The 25874-nt window shown below is 32.9% G+C and overlaps 2 protein-coding genes across 2 annotated transcripts in view; one reads left to right on the plus strand and one right to left on the minus strand.

Moving 5' to 3' along the window:
* The window catches only part of LOC145296027 (uncharacterized), a 37088-nt gene extending 29841 nt beyond the window's left edge, over positions 1 to 7247 (plus strand). The window contains exons 5-7 of the mRNA XM_080142073.1: positions 1292 to 1522; positions 3380 to 3505; positions 5445 to 7247. Coding sequence (XP_079998199.1) covers positions 1292 to 1522; positions 3380 to 3505; positions 5445 to 5689 — 602 coding nt within the window. The 3' untranslated portion in view covers positions 5690 to 7247. The remainder of the gene's footprint in view (positions 1 to 1291; positions 1523 to 3379; positions 3506 to 5444) is intronic.
* A 3795-nt stretch (positions 7248 to 11042) lies between these two features.
* Positions 11043 to 25874, minus strand: part of LOC145296026 (uncharacterized) — a 37259-nt gene continuing 22427 nt past the window's right edge. Inside the window, exons 4-6 of the mRNA XM_080142072.1 lie at positions 24784 to 24946; positions 22370 to 22616; positions 11043 to 16316 (exon numbers count right to left, since the gene is read on the minus strand). Of these exons, the coding sequence (XP_079998198.1) occupies positions 11131 to 16316; positions 22370 to 22616; positions 24784 to 24946 (5596 nt within the window). The 3' untranslated portion in view covers positions 11043 to 11130. The remainder of the gene's footprint in view (positions 16317 to 22369; positions 22617 to 24783; positions 24947 to 25874) is intronic.

Below are 25874 nucleotides of genomic sequence, written 5' to 3' on the forward strand. Positions count from 1 at the left end.
TATCTGGTTATGGGTGTCATTCTCCTAGAAGTTAGGACATATTTCCATTCGATGGACATCCATTATTATTGTACTTTTTTAAATAGAGATACTACTGTTTGATCTTAACCTGATATCCAAGAAAGTGTATTTTAGTTGAGGTTTCAGCGGTGGCATCAGATAAATTTTTTTAAATTACTGATTTTGCATTGCATCTTGAATGATGAAGCTATCCTATATTTAAAAAAAAATAGGTGTAGATTAATAATGTATATATGCGCAGTATATTATAAATTTCTGAACTTTATCTAAAGCTAGTAGGCTGCCCCACATTGCCTGGTTGTAAAATATGATCTTTTAATTTATGCAGATTTTGCATTTATTATTATACAGTCAATTCTCTGTTGATTATTGTACCTAATGTATGGGAGTGATTTCAGAAGTTTAAAAAGAAATGATTTGGGAGCTAGAATCGAAACCAAAATATTTAGCTTTCTAGTGATATTCGCTAACATCTAAGATAATGACTCATGCATATCAAAACTTGACAAATTAATGCAGTTAAAAGTATAACTGTAGATGTTTGTGCATGTGTGGAGCATACACATTACATCAAACTATACCTGCTAATCCAAATTTTTTAACATTGACCTTGTAGCAGCCATTTTTAATGGTTAAAACTAAATCGATTTTGTTTCTCAGGCCTAAATATCTCATATATCAAGTTTCAAGTCTATATACTCCAAAATTGACAGTAGTTTGGTAGAGACCATTCCACAGAGAGATTTTAATAAATTTTGTAAGTTTTTGTTTGAGTCTTTAAATGAAAAAAATGCAGGGTTTTTTTTTTTATTTCTTTCATATAAACATTTTTTTTTCACTTTCATTTTTTATGAAATTGACTTACGTTTTTGAATATTTGAGATGAGGATTATTTGTATTGCTGTTCTTATCTTGAGTATCATTTTCACAAAGTTTCAGTCAATGTAACCTCCAAACTTCATGTGTCTCTTATTGAATTCAAGAATGAAAATTTGATAAGATACACCTAAAGAAGTTTAAAAGTTACATTGACCAAAACATTGTAAAAATAACACTCAAAATAAGAGCAGTAGCTCGAATAATCCAAATAATATGAAATAGAATTGTCATAATTTTCTTTTTTTATTTTCATTTATTTCTTATGTATCTTCCTTTGTTTTACATAATTCAAATATTTTCATTTTTGATTTCTCCACTTAACAATTAAACTGCCATTAAGATTTTCACAAAGTTATTGACATTTTTCATTTGTTTTTAATTTTGTTCTCAGGAATCGGAATTGTAAACAATATAATTTTTGAATTTAGTCAAGTATTCTGGCCTAAGGATATCGAAATCTTCCATTATGTTCCAACTCAAATCACTGACATTGGGGTAATGACCACTTGGCTAAACACAGGACTTCTCTCCGGCCGCAAGGATCCATATTTAACCACGTTTATTCAAGGGAACCTTGCAAGCCACATGGAAAATTTTACGGATGATCAGCTCAAGGAATTTGGTAAAAATAAACAGTTTTCATTTCTTTTCATATTGCATTTTTATAAATTCTGTCAACATAAATTTTCAGCTTGTTATATTTGTAATTTAATAATTAAATTTTTACATCCCCAAATAAACGCTTGCTTCACTTTGTAAATATTCATTATCTCCATATATAATATTTTGATTGCAGAATTTCTCTTGAAACCAAAGTACCGTAGGTTTCTGACAACAGATGCTACATACAAATTCAATACATTTACCCTGACAGCCACTATCTTATGTAGCTTACGACCACCATTTTTGCCACATTCACTCATGATAATAAAATGCTACATTACATGAGCAACACCATCACAATCACCACATTTACAGAGGAAGAAGTTCCTATTTTTCTCTCTCAATATATAGTGCTCCCACAGCTACCAGTTTAGACCAGGTCAAATTCTATATTTTCCTACGATGTTGTGCTTGCACCGCCATTAACTGGTCATTGTATACATACACATAACATAATCTTTCCATTTATCATTTCAAAAGTAATAAATTCTCCCTTCTCAAATTCCACCCATTTTGATTGGCTGATCCCTGACTATTCTCATATTTGGGAATTCACTTTTACAATAAATAAATGAATGCTCCAGAAATTATACAACATGGTATCACTCTCTACAGAAGAAAATCATGCTAAAAAAACTAATTAAATTAAACATATTAACTGATTGTCGTCCCTCTCTACATATTACAATTGTGTTGAAAAAAAAAACAACAAAATTAAACATATTAACCGATTGAGGTCGCTGAAAAAAAAAAACACAACAAAATTAAACATATTAACTGATTAGCATCGCTCTATACAGAAGACAATAACTGTTTTTCTTTTTTTTTTTTCTTTTCTTTTTTTTTTTTTTGTGTGGGTAAATTTTTACTGTAGCTGCCCCTTCACAATTTTCTTTAACATGACAACTTTTATAGGTTTTTGACTCTGCTGATTACAAAAATCTCATTTAAATTTGATAGACAAGTACTTTTTGATGGTTGGGGGTGTCTATTCCAAAAGCTGTTGGAGGTTGGCTACCAACAACAACTGTACTTTAATTTTTTATAACGGGAGATTAATGGGTCCTGCTTGTATTCAGTAAATGAGTTTTTTTTTGTTTTTTTTTTTATAAAAAGCATTTTTTATTTCATAGTAATTAGTTGAAATGGTTGAATTGTTTTATAAACCTATATATGAGGTTTTCAGATCTACAAATGATGCTTCTGTCTACAGAGGGAAATTTAGGAGGGAGTAGTTTGCAAGGTCTATGGTGGAGTTAGAAGCGAATCGCTGGGCAAACAGATCCGCCTTATCTATTTCCATGCAAGTTTACTGATAGTCGAGGAATTGTTGATTGTCCACTATTCACATTCTTTTTGCATTTTTTTTTTTGAGGGGGGAGTCTGATAAGCCAGAATAAATGTAGGAAATCTGAAAAAAAGGTGGTTGCATAATTTCTGGTAAGATATTTGGAACGAGAATCAAATTATCATATGAATGATTTAGTTTAAAATATAAAATAATCAAAGTTGCAGGGGGAAAAATGACTTTAACCTTATATTGATCGTTATTATGGAGTGGCAGATTCTAAGGTTGTAAGTCTAAGTCTTCAATGATTTTCTGATTTTTGCTTCAAAATTAACAAATTTTGCAAGCATATATATATATATATATATATATATATATATGCAAATATTTGTTGACAAAAATTTGATTATTCACATCGATTAGTTTTCATCAATAATTTGTACAAAAAGTAATTAGAATAATTAATCCAATTTGTAAATTTAATAACAATTTATATAATTTTTTTATTTATTTTTTTTTTTTTTTTAGCTCTTGAACGTCTTCAGTCCATCTTCCAAGTGACTGGACTCTCATCTGTTGACATTATCAGTGTTGTTCGTAGTCAATGGAGTTCTGATTCTTTCAGCAAAGGATTTTTCTCTTACCCAACAATTGGTGAGTTATTTCTTTTTCTTACAATCACTATATACACATTGCCTGTTTGTAAAATATACTTAAATATATTTTAATTCATGCAGATGCTAATTCTCTATTGAATATTATATTGTACCTAAAATATAGTACTGATTTCAAAAGTTTAAAAAAAAAAATAACTTGGGGTTTCATCAGCTATAATTGAAACCAAAACATTTAGGGCTTTAATCGCATTCCCTATCATATGAGCTATCGACAAATAGATAATATCAAGATTTAAACCACTTCAAGCTATAAATGAATTTGCACATGCGTAAAAGTAATAAAAATGTTTTGGCAAGTTGTAACGAACATTTTGCGTTTCAACTTTCCGACATATTTCTGTACACATTATTCATCCATCCAAACAAAGATTTTACCTGTTATAAACCATATTTTGTGCATGATTAATATTTCCTGTTCATTTCAGTTAATTATGTGATCAGTAGTTGAAGAGTTTATCGGTTCAATATTTTCACACACAGACACCCATACATAATCTATTGTTTTATTTATATAGAAGATATGTGTATGTGTATATATTATTTAATGTACCGAATTTAATTGAATAAAAATAAAACATCTTCATTTGTACAAGTGTGCTTTTTAAAAAGCACATTGATTTTGTTAATAAATTCCAAATGTTTTCTCGTTTAAAAAAAAAAAAAAAAAAAAAAAAAAAAGACCCCCCCCCTAATTCTTAACTTTAAAATTGTTCTTCATCCTTGTCCATTCGTCTGTCCGCACTTTTCTCAATAACTACGCCTTGGAATTTTTTGAAATTTTGCACAAACATCAAACATGATATGACTAAAAAAAAAAAAAAAAAAAAAAAAAAAAAAAAAAAAAAAAAAAAAAAAAAGTAACAAAACAGATTTTCCGGGAAAACTCCAGTTGTCTATTGGTGCCTTTCAGGTTAACATGGCTAAAATTGACACTTTTGTGCTTATTTAAAAAAAAATTGATGCCTTAGATTTTTATAAAACTTTCTGAAAAGTTGTAACTAACTGATTTCTATATAATTTTGTTTGGCTATACTTTGCGATAACTCTTGGGTGTGCCCCAGGGGCTCCTTTAGGGCTTTATTAGCCCTAAAGGAGCCCCTGGGGCACACCCATTTTTGGAACTAATGTACCATATTTGTCCAAAATTTTCTGTGTATGTCTATCAGTTTTGCAAGGTGCTGAACTCGAATTTAAAAATGTTAAGGACTTGGGGGGGGGGGGGAATGATGGACTTGGTCATTTCTTTTTTTGCATGGTGCAGAACTCAAATCTACATATGCTAAGGCCTAAAATGTCACCATTTGTTCATTTTCACCAGCATTTGACGTCCCTTGGGGACTTCTGGGGCTAAATGTGGGAGGGGATGCTGAACTTGGTCATTTTTTTTTATGCCTTGTTCACTGTGCACTCATGGAAGACCATGCATGCTTCACTTTTTTTTTTTTTTTTTACATTAAAACATTTGTTTTACATAAAAAGGAAAACGGCATATAAATAAGTTTTTAACTTGCATATTTTCCCCGCTTTTCCTTTACTCCTTGTTTTTTGATTTTCATTTTTACTAATTCTCAAATCAAATAGGAAGTTAAAAAAGGAAAGTATAAAGGGTATGGAATGGCAAAGAAAGAAAATAATAGGAATAAATTTTTCTTCCTTTCCCTCATTCATTCGGCAGACTTCGTTGATAAGACATATATATTTATTTACAAATAAATATGTATTGCTCTTTATAGAGTGGAATATAATTGGAACTTTTTAATTTTTTCAAACGGAAAATAATATTGAGGGAATACTATTATTTTTGTAAGAACTCTGAAATAATCAAATAGCCAAATTCTATAATTCATAAATTAGAATAAATATGTGCTCCTTTTCTTTTTCTTTTTTTTTTTTTTTTTTTTTTTTTTTATAAACAGGAAGTCCTACCAATCAGTGGGATGTACTCTCCAAGCCGATTTGTCCACACATCTTTTTTGCTGGAGAATATACTCACCCTAGACGTTATGGTACTGTGCAGGGAGCGTATCTCTCCGGCCTCCACGCAGCTGACCAAGTGTTAAATAGCTGCCAATCAAAACCATCAAAAATGACAAAAACTAAACAGAAAGTTTTTAACAAAACAAATAAAAATCATGGAAGAAAAACAAGAGAAGAACTCTGATAACAAAAGATAAACTTCCTTTTTTTGACAATTTATGCAGGATTTTTTCTAAAACTCCAAATCCTGTCAGTTTCATCCATTATTTTTTTTTCTCATTCAAGAATGTTTAAGACTTAAAAGCATTTTGTATCAATTTTGTATTAAAAAAATATTTTTTAAATATCTACATGCATAGATCACAATATATTATTGTATTGGTTAAGACTAAAGTGTAATATCTTTTCTAATACTACACTTTGATCTTTTCTGCTATTGGTCAGTGGAGAAATCCTTCTAGATTGAGGAAATTTGTTATCCTAATCCAGAGTGATCCTTTTTGGGGAGCTAAATTTTAAAATTAAAATCTGACCTTGTGTCTAACTCTGCCCTTGCAGGGATTAAACAAGGGTAATATTTTCATAAAATTGCAAATAATTTAAATCTAAGCTACAAACGTTTTTGAGATTTTTTTTTTTTTTTTTTTTCCAGTTATGATTGACCCAAATATATTATACTAAATCTTAGTTAATCAACGTTTGTTTCCTAAAGGATTTTTTTCTTTTAGTATTGGGATTGAGTTATGTTTGAAAAAAATTATTTTAATTGTTTTAATCAGTGTTTTGGCATCTGCAGGTATAAGGTTTAACCCTGTCCCCTAGAATTACAAAAATTCTTACTTGTATCCTTAATTTAAAGTCTTTCAATATTCAGAATGTTTTTTTTTTTTTTTTTTTTGTTTAATAAACTTATCTCAAACAAAACATATTGCCACTTGAACATAGTGGGGATCTATTGGGAATATCTACAGGGACATTATATAGTAGGAAACAAAGGGGGATTCCAAAGTCTAGCAGTTCAAATGAAGAAACCTGCTTGTCGGTTTTAGATGCATTAAAACTAACTAGTCACTTCTTTTCCCATTGTACCATGTGCTCAAGATCAGAGAAGAGAGAATCAGAAAGAACTTGGTCATTTACGGTCTTTGAAGTGTTGCCATAGATGGTACTGTCGTTAGTATAATGTCTACGAATAATCTTAGGATGTGATTTGGAAGATCATTGACGTAGATTAGGAAGAGAGTTGGGCCCAAGATGGACCTCCTGAGGGACTCAAGCATTAATACTGTGAGCTCCTGATTTCTGCCCATCAACCACTACTCTTATCAGAGAGAAATAATTTAATAAAGACATTTCCAGGTATACCATAGTTGAAGATCTTGTGGAGTACGTCTTTATGATATACCCTACCAAAGGTCTTTGCTATGTCAAGAGCAACTGGCCTAGAAAGGAAGCCTCCATCGAGTGATTCGCTAATGTGAGTTGGAGGTTAAAACCTTTTGATAATAATACTCCAGATTAGAACAGTAGTTCAAAGATTTCAAATGATACAAATAACCAATAGCCATCTACAAAATTGAGAAACCGTATAAGTTTGAATTTAATGAAGCCAAATAGGTTTTCATTTCTTTTAAATTTTCTTTCCATCTGGCCACACATTTTTTATTGAAATCATTTGAATTTGTATTACAATTTTTTTTTTTTTTTTTTTGTGCAAAATAAAAACTATTTTTGAAAGAAAACGCTATTCGTTATTTCTTTCTTTATCAGAGAAATTGGAATGGAAGGCATACAGATATTCAAGCAAGAAAATTACTCGCCATCCAGCAATTATTCATCAAGCTCTAAGTATTCTTTTTAAATGCATAACTTGCATTACAATATTTTTATATGAAAAGCTAATCAGTTTATTTATATTACATTCCTTGAAAATCAACAGACAATATTTTAAGAACAATTTTGGTAATTTACTTTTTTTCTTTTACATGGAGGTCACCACTTATCAAGGCCCGAAAGTCACTCGGGGATAAGAGTTATTGCATGTACAATAATCAATGGGATAGTATCGTAGTAATCATTAGTATTGGAGATTTGATAAAGTGTCTTACTTAAGGGGGTGGTTCATCATGAATTTGTTTGTTGGACTTGAAGACATCCAAGTTGTAGTCAGGTGGGAAACAGACAAACGGAAGAGAGTTCCACAGGCGGGCACTTCTAAGAAAGAAGCTTTGTTCATGGAATCTACGTTTTGATTTAGGCATAGATAAAAAGTGGGGAAAATTGACAGTGGTTTCAGCTAGATGGGTATTTATCATGAAAGATTGGCGAGGGGGGGATCAGAGATTGGAGCTCAAACGAGCACTTGCCATAGAAATAACAATAAAACAGAGACAGGCTCGCAACGTCTCTTCTGTGGGAGAGAGGTTGCAGGGAAGAGAAAAGGGCATCCCTCACTAAGCCACGAAGTCTATTTTGTATTCTGACAAGGCAGGATAAGCTGTTTTTAGAAGCTCCTGTCCAGATGTGGCAGCTAGTACTCCATCCTTGAACGTACTTCGACATATTTTTTAATAATTTTAATTAATTACTGTTAATATCAACAGAGCTATATATATATCTAATATATATATATATATATATAATATATATATCTAATATATATATATATATCTAATATATATATATATATCTAATATATATATATATAATATATAAATGGCTATATGTTTGTCTCCATATTTTCAAACTCTATCTCCTCCGAAACTAAAAGTCGCAGAGTGGCACTAGGGGCCTCAAATGATCGGATTTTTTTACGGGTTCTTTTATGGATCTTTAGTCGGTCAAAATTGTTTTTAAGGTAAAAAATGAGGCAAAATTGAGAAAAAAATGTTAAACATTTTGTACATTCATCTTAGTTTATTTTTAATCAGTTCATACGTGTGTCATGTTGGTACAGTGGTAACGTCACCAGCTTTGAATGCTAGCTTCGGTTTTGATTCTAGCTAGTGGCACCAAAATACTTTTTTTTATTTTTTAAATCACAACGATAATAATTATTAGTAGTTACAGGCCTTTTCGGAAGTCAGCTCAATTTAGAAGCACGTAGTTCAAGAACAAGACTTGCCACAGTTTGTCTATCATCTACGAAAGACTTGTATTCAAAGAATATGTAATCCATATAACGTCAGAATAGGCATGACTCAACTCTTCAAAAACATCTTGTGTGAGTCAAGTTTTCTACAGAAAAAGTATGTATGCAATTCCATGTAAGTGTGGAAAAATATACAAAGATGAAACAAGTCGCCCACTAAAAGTAAAGCTAGAAGAACACTAGAAAGCTATAATACATGGAGATATTGAAAAGTCAGATATGGTTTACCAAATATATAGGCGGGAAATCATCTACTATTATGGCACAAAGTTAAATCATAAACAGAAAAATTGACTCCAAGAAGCAACACAACATTAATGATTAAGTAAACCTTTTATAAAATTTAATACAATATCAATTAATACCATCTATACATATAAAAGCAAAAATGTATGTATGTTCACTTTTTGTGCATGTCTGCAAAAGGCTTTTTTCGTCGGCCTTCTCGCTCAGCTTGCTTCTTAAAACTTTTTATATTATGTCTAAATGATAATATCTACGACTTAAGAACGGAGGTCGCGTGTGTATTTAATTTGCCCGACTTTCACGCGCTGTTTTTTCCAGATATTTCGATCACGTTTCTTTCGCTTTTCAGTATAAAACAAGCAAAAACTGGCTTGCAGCCACGTCATATTTCAAGCTCAAACATCACGCGACTTAAGTGTCTCGCACCTGTCAATTTCATTTTATAAACGTTAAATTAAGATGCTTTTCATTTCTCTTCTCTCGTGGCCAACATGGCTAGGTCCCAAGGTTTTTTTGTTTTCCATTTCGTTTCCACCTCCACGTCAAAGGTTCAGGGTTCAAGCCTACTTTCCTACTAAAACTTTTTTTTTTTTTCTTTTACACCTCCAAACATCTGGCCAACATCTTTTTTTTTTTTTTTTTTTAAACAGGGTTGTTTTGATCACCCCCCCCAACACGCACACCTACAAACACCCGGGCCATGCCGGGTACCCCCCGCTAGTTAATTATAAATAATCGATTAGAATAACATTTATACATGGATGTTTCACTTTACTTCAAGGTTCTCAGAAATTAAGGAACCTCTTTTCTGGGGCTAGCACTTGATCTATATGAGATATATATAGATATTCAAATATTCTATATAAGTTCTTTTACCTCTCAAACGCTGAGTGAGTAAAGAAGCTGAGCACATTAATTCCCTCTCCCCAATCGACCATATAAATAAATTTATATGTGTGTGTGTATATATATATATATATATATATAATATATATACACTTCAATATGCTGTAATATATAGTGATAAGTAGTAAGATTACACATCTAAAATAATAGATTTAAGGCTCTTAAAATTCATACTATAGAATTATCTTTTGGCATAATGGAAAGAAGTGCTAAGTAATAATCAGTTTTAAGTGAATCTTCTGGAGGTTGAAGGTTCAATCATTAGTGCAAGCGATACTAAGAATACAATTGTGAATTACTTTAGACTTCTACTCTTTCATGACTACCCCTGTGAATTAAATAAAGTGTTAAATTTGAAATGTCATACAGATTCTCGGATTTGACAAGATACACCTGAGGATGATTGGTGGTTACATCAGTTGATACATGAGAATAACGTCTAAGAGAAAAATAATCTAAATAATATAAGTTTAACATATATATCTTTAGATTATCTCAATCAAAATAATCACAAAAAACTAAGCTTAATATTTAGCAATAATTATTATTGCAGCCTGCTTGGCTTTTGACTTTTTGGTTTTTCATAAAAATTCTTGAATTTTTTTTTTTTTTTTTGGAGTGATAAGTTTTTGATTGATTATTTGTTTAGTGATTTATGTTTGCATGTTGCCCAGGAATAGAAGTTCTAAAGAATTTGCATTTACAATGAAATATGCCGATTTTTTTTTTTTTTTTATGATTGTATTCAAAATATATATTATTTTATAATAAATTAAAAAAAAAAAAAAATATATTATTTTATAATAAATTAAAAAAAAAAAAAAAAAAAAAAAAAATATAAATATATATATATATATATATATATATATTTATTTATAAAGGCTGGAATGTTGTATCCATAAAAGATAGAGCAATTTTTGTAGGGAATCTTAAGTAGAAGAGCTAGCTCTGTGTAGCAGAGAAAGGAATAAAAATTAAAAGGCAGACCAAAGTTCATTTCAACCAAATAAGGCCTTTTTAAATAAGCCAACTCAACAACCCATAACAACTTGCTCACTTGAAAAGGCTATTATATGAAAATAAATTTGAGATTTGGCAAAACTTTTCATTGTTTATCTTATTTTAACTGAAGATATTTCTTTAGCAGTGCATGGACAAATTTCCACTGTAAAATTGTCTCCAGCCTCCATATAATGGAAAATTAAAAAAATAAACCAACTAAAAAACAGCTATATTCAGAAAATAGAAATTTTTAAAAAAATTTTATTTAAAGAATGAATTAAAATCCTGCAAAAATTTCTGGTACCGAAATACATTAATTTTTAAAGTCCTTCTGTCACCTCTTCAGGAGTGACTTCTTGTCGGCATATCACCGTTTCTTCGCTACCATCCTCACTTTGGTTAACAAATTGTAAAATGACAACTGTGTGTGATCCATCTTCCTCAACTATGCCTTGATGAATTTCAGGCACTTGTATATTGTCACCCTGCGTTGTAAACATTTTACTGGAAAGGCTATGAAGAGCTTCGGCTGCCACTTGCGGGAGCAAAGTGTCCGTTGTGGCCACAGAGATGCTTGTATCAGCATTAAGTGTGATGATCGTTTCCTCGTTCTTGTTCGTGTGAATGGGTTCAGCTTTAACAACCTCCTTTGGTGAACGATCAATGTGCTTCAGGAGTGTACTCAGAAAGTTTGGATCCCTCAACAAGTACACTTTGTGCGGATGTTTCCTCTTATAGTGTCGGATTAGGGTGTGCCGGTGCCCACACTTTGCATTACACAGGTTGCAGAGGTACACCAAACCACTGTGGAAAATCTGAACATGCTTACGCAACTCGTAACCCTTGACAAACTTTTTACCGCAGTGTTCACACTGCAATTTATTGGTCATAGTGTGTTCGAGGTTATGTCTGTTCAGCTGATCTGGATACTTGAACTTCTTGCCGCAAAACGTGCACTGGAATAATTTCTCTTGCGAATGAGAGAACATGTGAGTTTTCATGTTGCCCTTCTGACGGAAAATTTTGCCGCAAGTCTTGCATGTGTATTTGGGTGGTGCATCTGAATGGAATTGCTTCATGTGAGACACCAAACTGGTTTTTGTCTTGACGATTGTACCACATTCGGCACACTGGTGCTGATATTTATTCTCGTGCACTGCGGCCTTATGCTCCTTCAAGTAGGTAATGTAGTGGAAGCGTTTTCCGCAAATGTTACATTCACACGTCTTCTCACCATGGCACTTTAGATGTTTGTTCAAATTGCTCACACTGACAAACGATTTTCCACACAAGTGACAAATCAGATTATCACGGATAAATACATGATTCTGACGCCTGACGACTCTTACCATTGTGCCGTCAGGCAAACGGCAACTATGGTCGTTTAAATAGTCTTTCCGGTAAAACTTTTTGTGGCACACTTCGCACTGAAATTGAGGCTCTTTGTGAATGATTTGATGACGACTCAGATATTTTTCGGAGCGGAATGTCTTATAGCATATTTCGCAACGAGCTTCGTCACCTTCAAGCAACCGGTGACAGGAATGTGTTTGAAGAGTTCCTCGTTTCACAAAACGTTTCCCGCAACGCGTGCAGTCAAACGGGTGCGTGTGCTGCTGGTAGTGCTCGCGATAATCCTTTGCATCTTGGAACTTATTACCACATTTTTCACATGTCACAAAACCGTCTCGGTTAATTAATGCCTCCCCCATACACAATCGATTGTGCCAACTGAGTTCTTCATTACGGCTGAAACCCTTCATACAAATTTCACATTGAAATATGCCCTTGTGCGTTGCTTCATGCCTATTCAGGTATTGCAGGTTGGCAAAACTCTTGTTGCACATTTGGCAGACGAGACGATCCTCCCCCTCCTTGACCACCTTGTCAGACAATAAAGGTTGGCATTCGTGATCTTTCACATCCTGCTTTGAAGGGAATGACCGTTGACATTTATGGCACTGGAGTGTGAAGCAGTGGAGAAGGTGATTTTCTAGACCTAGCTTTGTGGAGAACGTTCGTCCGCAATTGTCGCATGAATGGATATTTTCAGCTTCTGCCCTTTTCGGATCACAACGCAAAATGTGCTTCTGCATAGAGTCCTTCCTAGAGAAGCAACGGCCACACTGATCACACTTGAAGATGTCCGTATGCATTGCCAGATGTCGGTAAAGGTACTTGACAGTACGGAAACTCTGTTCGCATATATCGCACTGATGCAGCGAGTTTTTAGTTTCTTCCTCTTCCACGTTGTTACAAACGTGACTGGACAGTAGGTGGCGCCGTGAGAACTGACGGCCACATTTTTCACATTTCCAAATGTCCGTATGCATAGCAAAATGGCGCTTAGCATATTCTGGACGTGTGAACGTCTTTCCACACTCTGCACATGTATAGTTCGGCTTGTCGTCATTGACCGTCTGCAAAATGGCTGAACGGAATCCGCTGTCACAACGGTGTTTCATAAGAGATTCTTTCCGTGTGAACCGTTTATCACACAGTTCACACCGAAACCTATCTGTGTGGGCAGGCGCGTGCAGCTTTAGGTACTTGATATTAGTGAACCGTTTCCCACAGACACAGCATGCATACAAAATGCCATCCTCTGTTTTATCGATCAGCATACTGATTCCTTGATGTAAGTCATCATCGTCCTTACCATCCAAATTATTCTCATCAATTTCGCCTTCTTCTTCTTCTTCTTCTTCTTCTTCTTCACCGAGACTGTTATTGTTATTATTAACTGAATCTTCACCATCGTCAACATTTTTCTCTTCATCTTCAACTTCTCCCTTCTCTTTCATTTCACACGTTTCATCAATTTTACTTGTCTCTGGGCTCTTTGAGGATTTCTCCTCTTCAGATTTCTTGCAAGTCTTTGTGGTTGACGCATTTACTTCCTGTGGTTTTTTGAATTGAGCACCACCCAGAGAAATAGTTGTTGCAGTAGATTTAGTCTTTATTCCCGGAGATAAAGAAACAGTTTTGCTCAGAGATGATGCTGAAGAATTCTCACTTGTATTGTAGGTGTTAGTTGTCAAAGGTGTCGCGTGGATTTTTAAAATCTTGGGTGGTCTCCCTCGACGCCGAGACAAACCTTGCTTCAAAGAGTCAGTAAAAAGTTTCTTTGGTTTTAAACTGTCAGTTTTTGGTGGTGTCTTCACTTTTTCTTCATCAGACTCTACAGCTTTGTTTCCAGTCGTTCGAATTCCCTTCAGTCGACGACCGGGTAGCACTCGGGCAGGACTCAAAACTGAAGACGAAACTGACGCTGCAGCAGGACGGGCAGGAGATGTTTTACGTTTCTTCTTTTCTGGTTCAGAACTTTTCTCAGATTCAATGGTGCTAGAGATCTTTTTTTTGCTGGCAGGAAAACCTTGACGTGTTCTTTTCCGTGGTCGACCAGGCCTGCGTTTCTTAAATTCTTTGTCAGTTTTAGCTGTTTCATTCTCATGTGTACTCAGGAATTCTTCTTCTTCTTCATTTTCAGCAACTGGCATTTTGTCCTTTTCCAAAGAGATAACATCAGCATTGGATGGACTGTGCGATTCTTCTTTGTTGCCATTTTCTGGTTTCATCTCTGAAGATTCTTCGGTCTGATTCTGAGCCTCTGTTTCTTCATTCTGCCGGATGACATCAGCTACATAGTCCACAAATTCAATCAGTTTATTTGGCTGATCCTTGTCCACTGGAGTAACTTCGGACGATTTATTATTCACAATATTTACTTGTTCACAGCCAACAGCAGAGTTTTCCACATAAACCACATTTTCAACAGTTGGTGGTATGTCGGTCGAGGTGGAAACATCTTTAACTTTGCTTTCTTCAATCGACATCAAATTAGCTGCATCTCCGAAGCCTTCAACAAGACACTTTCCCTGTGTTGCAATTACTGAACACTCATTCAAGGTTGCCATATGGTAAGAAACAGCCTGCGTAGAAGAAACCTTATCAACCGTAGATGATTCACATATTATATTTTCTCTCAACATCGCCTGGCTGACAATGGTTGGACTGATGGGTTCGCTGGTCACAACACTTTCGCTAACGACTAAGCCTTGTTGACCAAGTACCTCTCCAGTAACAACAGATTCCTCAACGATGTAGCCACTTGCAACCTGACCTTGTGTCGAATTTTCGATAACTGTTCCCGTAATGATAGTTTCTTCGCCAACAGAGGATTTCTCAAAAGAGTTAGAAGATTGATTCAACACAGAGCCATGATCGACTGCCTGGCATACAACATCACCTGCTTGCAATGTATCTGCCATTTCAATGCCCTCGACGGTCCTCACATAATACTTGTTGCACTTTCCAATATCTTCAGCGTTTTCATCTCCTCCCTCCTGAGGAGATTTTATCATAGTGTTATATATTTCAGAAATAGTTTCGTGAGTTTGAACATCAGGCACTTCCACAATTCGCACTGTCGTGGTGCCATCTTGGATATTTGAATCAAGGCTGGCACCGTTTCCACTTTGAATGTATTCACCAATTCCACTTTGTTTTATGTAATGAAACCCTTCAAAGCCCTCAGAAACGGTTGTCACAGTCTCCTTAAAATCAAGTTCTCCATCCTCTAAGTTAATTTTTGCTTCCATTAAGGCAATCTTTGTAATGTCGGCTTTTTCATGCAACCCATGAAAAGCATTTTGGACTTGAGCAACTGTTTTATCTTCTTCAACAAGCACTTGGTTGTTATCAACCAGCGCCTCCAGATGGCACATATTGTCATTATCAATGTTTTCTTTTGTTGAACAATCTTCTAAGACGGTTTTATCACAGGCAACATCAGCAACAAGAGTAACAGACGAGTCATGGTCCTGTTGAAGCCCCTCAGAATAGTTAGCCAAATGATCCCCACTTTCTCCTCCCTTATCTTCTTCCTCCTCTAATGCATCTTCTCCCTCTTCTTCCTCATCACCACCATCTTCACCGACCATACCTGAATCAAGGGAAAGACAACCACCTTCCTCTGGAACGTGGTCCTCGTACTCAAACAACATAGTCTTTTGGTCAGCTGTTTGCATTTTCAGTTTGCTGTGTTTTGAAAGTAAATGATTCCCCATAACATCCAAACGATAACTACGATAGCCACATTCAAGACAGCGCAGTACTTGTCCCTTGTGACGCTGCATGTGACGCTGGTAGTTGCTTTTGTTCACAAACCCAATATTGCACGCGGAACATTGGAAATGAGATTTACGCAGACGCGTTTTATTCACACGCATTGTACAGTTTGGCACCAGGTGAGCTCGTAAATGTTTGGCAAGATTGACCTGGTTATTAAATATTTCGTCGCATCGACTACACTTGTATTCCTTTATTTCTTCTCCTTGGATAAGCGAAAGAATACGTTTCCGGTAGAGTTTGTCTGAGTCAGACATGACCGAGAGGGCGATGTCAGAGTCAACAGTTGAAGACTCTGTGACCTGGTGTTGTTGCAGAACAGAAACACCACTGTTAACGTCCTCAGGAGTTTTACTCTGTTCAGCAAGCAACATAACTGTAAAATAATGAAATGCACGGATTAGTTTTGAAAATAGGAAAAAGTAAAGATTACTCAAATAAAAAACTTTTTTTTTCATACATCATGAATGAAAAAAAAAAAGTTGAAATTGAGATGCATTTCCCAACATGCGTTTTTTAACCTAATATAAACCATACGCTTGAGCAGTAAGCAAAAAAAAAAAAAAAAAAAAAATACTTTTTTCCACCTTACCAGTAACCCCAAGTTAGAGTGGAAAGTCAATCTCCTAAAAATCTTTCCTAATCTCATTATAAACCATCAGTAAGCCTGTCCCCAAATAAAAAAAGCTTGAAAATTGTCTAAATAAGTAGATCCGTGTGTGTGTGTGTATATATATATATATATATATATATATATATATATATATATATATATATATATTGTTAACTGCCTTAAAATATTAAAATGGCCTGTAAATGGGGGATAATTTTATGTTAAATTTACATGCAAAATTGATTCTTCACTAAATTCTAAAATATTTATTATATTCTAAAACGAAGTAGAATTATATTTATTATAATCTAAAACAAAGTAGAATTTCACTTTTCCTTAGGAAGGCAAAAGCAAAAGGGAGTTAATCTACAAAATGTTTTCATACTGAAAGTATTGACTGATGTTTTAACTTCATTTTGCTTTTAGATTCCTTAGATTAAACGTAAAAAGTACTTCCAAAACCCTTACATCCCCAATGTTTCTGATGGATGTCCTGTTGCATATTATTACACGAAATGATGTGCTTGTAGGAGACAATTCCAATATTCAGGTGTTCTTTGATGAGCTGGTGCAAAAGTCTTATAGTGTTTCCTATACAGAAACTATTGTACATTATAGATTGCAAACTATATGAGTGCAGAATACTGGGTTTGAAATAGTGAAAGTGGTCAGGGAGCAGGGTTCTGAACTATGACTTTTGTTTTTTACATAGTTTCTCATAAAGTTGTATCAATATGAGGGAGTTGAATATCTAAATCTTTTGTATATTGCTTTGTGAAAGGCAGATGTGATTTAAAGGAAATTTCATAAAGCAAGTATTGGAGAGGGTATGATGTTTGCATTTTTTTATGTTATTAAGGCTGGCTATGGCAGAAACATGGTAGTCATTAGTGTATTCTATTTTGATAGCAATAGTGGGGCATTTGTTTTCTATATTAGTAATCTCTGCATGTGCATATTCTAAGCTACCTTTAAGAAATAAGTCAGATTTAAAGTGTGTGAACAGTTTACAGAATTTAGTGTGTATGAATTCGTCCTCAGTGATGTTGACATTAAAACCAGGAAGTGAGAGTAAGCCAGAGGCACCAGTGTGTTCAATCGTGAACTGTGGATGGGGATCTGCGTTATTTATTCTATTAAATATTTTAATGGCTTCATCATGAAAAGATATGAAGATAAGAATACTGTCAATACACATGAAAAGATTGAAATAGCTTTAAATATTTCAATATTGGTATCTATAGAAAGAGCTTGATGAGCTAAGACAGAATTTAAAAATTTTTTTTGAAATCCGATTAAAATTAAGGAAGTTATGACTATTTTTGTGCCTTACATATTTGGATATGTTTCCCTCTTTAAGACCATATGCATTTTGTCACATTTTTACACTACTTTTTCAGTAAAAATGCTATATATTTGTTAAAACAGAAGATTAAGCAATGAAATTTACAATATAAGTGTATTTTTGTGCAAGGAATTAAAATATGTTACTGAAAATCTCCAAGCTGCAATTCCTTAAAAATGCCATGTATCCATTAAAAGAAAAGAAGTTAAAGCTGAATTGTAATGCATTATATGTACAAATGACTGAAATCGAAATCTGGGACTGTTTAAAAATGAATATATTGCAATATTTCTTTGGTATTATTGTAGATTAATACCTTCTGTTAAGCCCCCCCCCCCCCATCTGACCACCTCTCCAAAATATGCGATTTTACCTTTGTAGGCAATTACGTGTGAATACCTTCAAAAGCTTTAATGAAAGATGAAAGATAAACAAGTATTAATTTAGAATTTAATGTAAAATGATTCCCCATTTTGAGCCATTCTAGCGTTTTAGGGCAGTTAACCATTTTTTTTCCATCAGAGATAAATCCCGTGCAACTTTTTTTTCTTTTTCAATTATGGGTCTTTGTACAATTATGACAGCGTTGGGAGGTTGCCACTCTGACTTTGGGTTAATGATAGAGCTAAGGAAAATTATGTGTGAACACCCTGAAGACTTGATAGAAACAAAAAAAAAAAACAATTTTAGAATTTAGAGTGAAGGTTAGTTTCACATAAATTTAATGTAAAATAATTCACCATTTCGAGACCATTCTAGCATTTTAGGACAGTTGACCAGTTTATTTTTTTTATGGGTGATAAATGGTGCATTTTCTTTAAGGAAGGATATTTTTTTTTTTTTAGATGTAGCTTACCAAGGAACCTTGTTTGGTGAGGAGCTTACCATTTAGAATTAGCATTATTGTTGTACCTAGGGTTAGAGACAGGATTAAAGGAGCTTTTTTTTTTTTTTTTTTTTTTTTTTTTTTTTTTAAGAAAGAATTTGACTCCCATATTTATGGTTAGTGGGTCATGATTATTGGCTTTTGAAAATGTTATGCCTTAGATTTTGGACATCAAATTACTTTTAAATATGAAATTTAGTTTTGTTTGTTTGTAGTAATTCTTAAGGGGTGTGAAACTTAACAAGAATTACGACAAATAGACAAAAATAAATTTAATTTAAAACAAGTGACGTCACTAACAGAAAACATGACGTTTGGAAAACTTAAGTATTTTTACCCACTTATTTAAATATCTAAAAACATTTTTTGCTAAAGTTAACAAATCGTTCACAAATTTTTGATGAATTTGGTTTTTATTTTTAATTACATTTCTTGTCCGAGTGACACATTATTTCATTAAACTTTCCAGTTTAAGACGTTTTTTTTTTTTATTTCTCTACCTGGATTTCGGGCCAAGATCACAGTGTAGTATTCTGATGCTACACTTCGCCTTTTCTGTCCTCTGTCGGTGAAGGAGAAATCCTTCATGACGGAGACAATTTTTGTGTTAGTTTCTATCCAGATTGACCCCTTTTGGAAAGCTGGATTTTCCTCACATTAAAAACTGACCTTGTGTCTAACTGTCCTTGTGGGGAGGCAAGTAAATAGGAACTAAACTAGGAACTGAGCACCTCCTACAAATATTGATTTTGTATGTTTATATATATATATATATATATATATATATATATATATAATTGGGTAGGTTAGTTTCCATTCGATTATAATCTGCTGAAAAAAAATTGTAAAAAAAAGACTAAAAAATATATATTGGGAGTGGAGGGGGGGGGAGTACTGCTTGCACACATGAAGCAAAAAAATCATATTTCACATTTTCGTTTTTCTTTTAAACAAAACCCTGTTTAATTCACCATTAAAAACTAATGTAATGGATAGAAGTGCACACGTTACATTTTGTTTTTCAACTATATTTTTAAAATTTGACCAAAAATAACACCGGATTGCTTTAAAATTATATATTCTGATAACCGAATAGCTCTAGTTAAGCTAATTATGTTCTGATATGAGCTCCAACTAAATATGTAAAAATATTTTTTTTTTATATTCATATTTCAATTTTTTTAATTTTTAATTCGTTCTGAAATAAAAAACAAAACAAAAAAAAGTTTGTTTACAGTAAAGTAATTAATATCAGCGATAGTAGCTGCTGCTGCTTCTACAGATCATTTTTAGATACTTTTTAAAAATAGAATGATTTTTTCCAGGTATCATGATTTTAAATTGGTAGGTACTACAAAAGAAAGGCGGTTACATTTTTATTTTTAACAGATAAATGTAATAAAAAGACTAATTTATTTAACAGTGGGTGTCCGAAGAAATTTTTTTTCAAAATTTTCCAAACTCGTCATGTTGAAATCGTTTTTTAACAGAAAAAAAAAAATGAGCTGTCAAAAGAATTTCGGACAACCAAATCTATTAAAATTGATATCCCTTCTAGTTAATTTCCAAATTTCATGACGAAATTCTTAAGAGAAACGTGGTACGACCACTTACAAATCAGAGGGGGGGGGAGTCATTACAAAATCTTACTGAAAACGCCATTTTATGATATTAACATTTTTAGCACATTATTTGCTTAAAACTCTTAAAATATATAATGTACATTATTATTTATTAATTTATTTGAAAGTATATTCATTTTTCGAACAAAACAGTGATATATTGAGGACTTAAGTTGCTTTGGTTTTTAAAACATGACAATTTTAGCAGAACCCTCTTGAAATTTGTATTTATCCAAAGCGTTTTATCGTCCATGTGTATTGCTAGTCAATATACCTTGTATAAAATACAAGGACTGACAAGTGCTTTATGCTTACTGTTTAAATCAATCCATCTATGCGATAGATATGAGACCAGAAAAGCAGGAGCCCATAGGTAAACCTGTTACTTGATTCTATGAGTGTTGTTGGAATGTAAAATATGGATTTTCTATGATAATGCAAAGAAGTTAGTTATATTTCTGCAGGGGTTATCCCGAAACAATAAAGTAAATTATTGGATAATATGTGGTTAGTGATGAGGTTGATAACAGCATGTGCAGGTATGGAAATGTAGAGGGGAATATCGTTATTCAAGTATAATTGTTGATGTTGAAGTTTATTGCTTGGTCAGAGCTGCTTACATGTGTAAGGAAGGTTGAGAGTAAAGGTTTAATTAATTCTGAGAGAAACACAGAGATCTTGTATATGGGTCCCTCAATACTGGATACTATGGGTTTGATTTGTCTGTGGATTATTACTTTTATGCTTTTGGAGGAAGTGAGAAAATGTGGGAAGTTAGTCGTTTTTAATGAAGTTGAGCTTGTATACCCTGAAAAGATTCCTTTAAAACAAATTTGAGACCGAGCACTGTTGATATAATTTTACATTTGGGTAGCTGAAATGTTATTGGTGAATAGATATAGGGTGATTTTGCTAAGGTGTTCAAGATGACCGTGTTTAAGGATTTCTGGGAAATAATACAGAATTCTTTGCTTTTGTCTGACTCTGTCTTTTTCTTTCAGATATTTTAGGGTAAGAAATCAAGATCATGTGATGTTAGGGGTGACACGAGATTATCCATGTCATATATATATATATATATATATATGACGCAATATTTTTGGCATTATACACTGGGTATGATCACAAAATTCGAGATAATTATATAGCTAAGAATAAACCAATCAGGTACCAAAATCACTGTATAAAACACACTGAATCTCTTTGAATTTTTTAGTCATAGCTTTTCATTTTGACATGAGAAGGGAACTATACTCTGCTCACTCTGACTGGATTATGACTATTCTTTACCTGGAATTCTTTACAATTTAAAGCTTCTCTGATTGGATTGATGCTGCCAATTTTGGATTGGGACAACTAAATTTAATATTTGTAATTGGATAATTTTCTTTTCTCCATAACAATTATTTCTTCTGCCATCCCTTTGGGGGTCATTTTTCTATTACAAGAATAGCTCTCCACTAAAGACTATATCATTTCATGTATTTACATACAATTTTATAAACAGATATAATATTTTATGTATCAGTTTTCAGCATAGATTTGAACAGTACTCAATATGTGAATAGAGCTAGGTAGTATGTTATGAAACTATACATGGTAATTAAGCTACAAAAATTTTCTGTGTTTCATCCTCATGAAGATTTGTCATGCATTGATGTTTATATATATATATACACGCACATTGATGTTTATCAAATTATACACGCATTGATGTTATATATATATATATATATATATATATATATACACACACACACCTTTTTACATATATAGAATACTGAGCCATTATGAATTCCATGTAATACACAAAATAATGGCTATTAACCAAATATATATGAGCTACAGAGAAAGAGAAAAATTGCTGATTTGTTTTTCTCCCAAATCCTTCAGTTTAATTCATTTCATCCCACAAATCATTTTTTAAGAAACGGAATGCAAAAAAAAAAAAAGAATGGCATACCTCTGTAATTTCTTGTTGGTTTGACTGGCTTTCCAATTTTCTTGGCATAGTATGATGCATACCAAACTTTAAGTTGTTCACCTTCTGCAATGTCTTTGATGGTGCTGTAAAAAATGTTTGTGTTCATCTGATAAGCAATGCAATTTTGCTCTCCCTCAGTTTGTGCACATTGCACCAGACACATCCAATTGCATTCACCCTCATTTGATGTATCTAAACAAATGGCTGTTCCATTTTTGGAAAGGATCTGCAAAGAAAGCAGGCATTGATGAAAAACAAATAAATTAAAATAATTACATTTTGTAAATTTGGATTCAGCCAAAATGGAAAAAAAAAAAAAAAAAAAAAAAAAACCCACCTAAGAATCAGAAAATTACATCCAATATAAAAAAAATACGAGCCAGTAATACCTAATGTGGTATGAGCCCTGATCAAACTAAGTCAGCTCCCTCATATGAGGAAGTTTACCTAGAATATCAAATTTGTACATCCTGGTCATTGGACAATGCCATACAGTGCCTAGCATTCCCAAATGTTCAACCATCTGATATTGGCCAGACTCCATGTTGCTTAACTTTGGTGAGAACTGCTGCGTCAATGTATATGTAAACCCAGGGAAGCCTAAAGAACATCTTAAAGTAACCAATGACAGAAAAACAAGATGAAGTCATGGATTTCTAAACCTGAGGCCCACAGACCTCCTGTGAGTGTTTGTATAGAGAGAGGCTGAGCAAAAACAATGTGCTACTGGTAAGTATCAGAAACACATTTATTTATTAAAATATCAATCACCATGAACAAGAATGTCAAAATCAAAAGATATTGTATGTGTATGTGTGTGTGTGTGTGTGGGGGGGGCATGACGTCGTTGTTTGATGAAGCCGAAGTTTCTTTTACTTATACGAAGAAGAGTTCACGGCAAATTTAATATTATCACTTTTGAGAGAAAAGAAGAAAGAAAAAACAGGGGAAGAGAAAAAAGGAGAAATAAGAAAGAGAAATAAAATATAACCAAATAGTGACAAAAAATAAGGGGGTAAGGCTTTAGCAATTTAGAAATATCTGTCAAGATTCCATCTATGAATTAAATTGAATCTATTGTTTGCTAATTTTTTTTTACAAAATATATATTCTTGTTCATACTTGCTTTCATCATTCAGTTTTTTCTACATTGCTATCAGCCTTCATAAATACACACATACCTGTTAACTAGCAGTGCTTCAAGCAACCTAAATTTTTCTTTAAAAAAAAAAAGCTTCAATAAAAATCATTCTTTTTCTGAATTAATAAACAAACAAACAAAAAAGCAGAATTTTGCTAAAAAGATCTCACATCTGTGAACCAAAGAAACATTATTTGGAGGAAACTCAGATACCCAGATGGCAAATTGGGAAACAACCTTCAGATGATCAGTTGTCAATGACTAATAAGCAAGCTCTGACCAAGTGGCAATTCATTCTAGACAGTGGTGTGGGACCTCCTAGTCAGAGGTGACTGCATGAAATGGACCAAATGTCTGTTGTAAAAGAATGAACATTGGTGAATATTAGGTACCTGAACACCTAACCAACTGATTTCAAGTGAAAACTATTGAACTTAATTGTTGTATTAAGATAAAACATGCAGACATCCATAACAGTTTGATTTTAAGAACGAAGTCCAGCTGTAAAACCTTCAACTCTCATTATAACTGTTCTATGTTAATTTTTCCATGATAATGAGAATTTCATGGGAACATTCACTTTACATCGCCATGGTTAATGTCTGCAGCCTACAGCACATGTGGAAAAATGCCATTGAATTAAATGTATTACATGACAAGTTTAATAATGGAGATTTGGTATCCATGTTTCTGAAGCGAAAACCATATTACAATAGTACATCAATAAAATTAATAACCTTAATAAATAAACTATGAATTTTTTGTCAAAATAATTTTTTAATGATAAATTCAGAGCTGGTAGAATATGATATGTTCTGCTATAGTTGGACCATCCTACCAGGCATTATCTCCTTGTTGAGGCAGTGTGTGTGTGGGGGGGGGGTAGTATAATATATGTTTGTTTGTCATTACTGCCTAGACATTATTTCCCCTGGAGAAAGATGGTTAGTGTAGTATTTGTTATATGGTCATAGGGATTACTTCTACTTTTGGCTTGTTATGTCAACAAGAAATTGCTACAATCAGCAGTTCATTAGAAACTTTAACATATACATTACTATGTACAAACAAAAATATACACAGGAAGGGGCATACATCCATTGTGTGTATATATATATATATATATATATATATATATATATATATATATATATATATAGTACCAACTATAAGATCATTGTCAGACAAAATATAAAAGTATTTAGAGTTTTAAACGATTTGATAAGTAAAAGGCTTAATATCGTGAACAAACCTTGAGGTTAAAGACATTTTCAGCATCAAGGTCTTGAGTTGTTCTTCTGGCTTCAAATGGACCAAATTGTGTTTTGGTAGGAATGACCTGTTGCGCAACCACTGTAAGAGAGGAGTCCATGTGTTCAAGTAAAACCAAGATGGATGGCAATGTCAGTCGAGCCCTGAAGAAAAAAAAAAACAAACAAAAAAAAACAAAAACAATCTCATCTCAAATAACAATAAAGAAAAATGGTGAAGGTAAGTTGGCAAGAAATTAAAAAAAAAAGGGAAAAAGATTATGAAGAAGCTGAGAACGAAAGAGGAGGAGAGAATAACAAGGTGTGAGGGTTGAGGGATTCTTGAGCAGTTACAATCAGTTAACGTACTTCCTAACTTTCAGTGTGGTTGCTACTAGAAGCGTTGACAAGGCAAATCAGTTCCTTCACTTTTTTCTCTCACGTCTAGATCTCCTCTGTACATATACATTTTTTAAAAATTATTTTTCCGATTTTTCTTTTTTTTTTATTTAATAATCATTGAAAAGTTTTTACGATCTTATTTTAATTAAAAATTATTGAAAGGACATTTTGCACTCTTTTTTTTTTAAAGAATTACTCAAAACACTTTTTAAAATCTTTTAAAACTATTTGGGGAGATTATGTATTGGATACGATTCTTTTTTTTTTAGTTTGAAATTTTATTCTGATTTCAATTATTTTATTTTTATACTTTCATAAACATATATTTATTATAGAAATTCAGATAAAAAAAACAAAAAACTTTAATTTTTAAAATAGAAAAAAACGTATTTTTATAATTTCAAACACATTTCTTATAAAATTTCCAATAAAATAAAAACTTGTATGTTTTAATGTTATTAAAAGTGGAAATAAAATGCAGATAAAATGTTATTTTATCTTTATAATTTTGTTAATTTTTATTGCATACTTTTCAATAATGTCCTTTTCTTATATTTTATTTCAATAAATCGCTTCACAATAGAAATACCAATAAACAATAAAAGTGAAGGAACTGATTTGCCTTGTCACCGCTTCCGGTAGTAACCATGCTGGAAGTTAGAAAGTATGTTAGCTGTGTATAACCTCTTGA

The sequence above is a fragment of the Euprymna scolopes genome, chromosome 16 (genome assembly GCF_053919585.1).
Source record: "Euprymna scolopes isolate OS-2025 chromosome 16, ASM5391958v1, whole genome shotgun sequence".
Lineage (NCBI taxonomy): Eukaryota > Metazoa > Mollusca > Cephalopoda > Sepiida > Sepiolidae > Euprymna > Euprymna scolopes.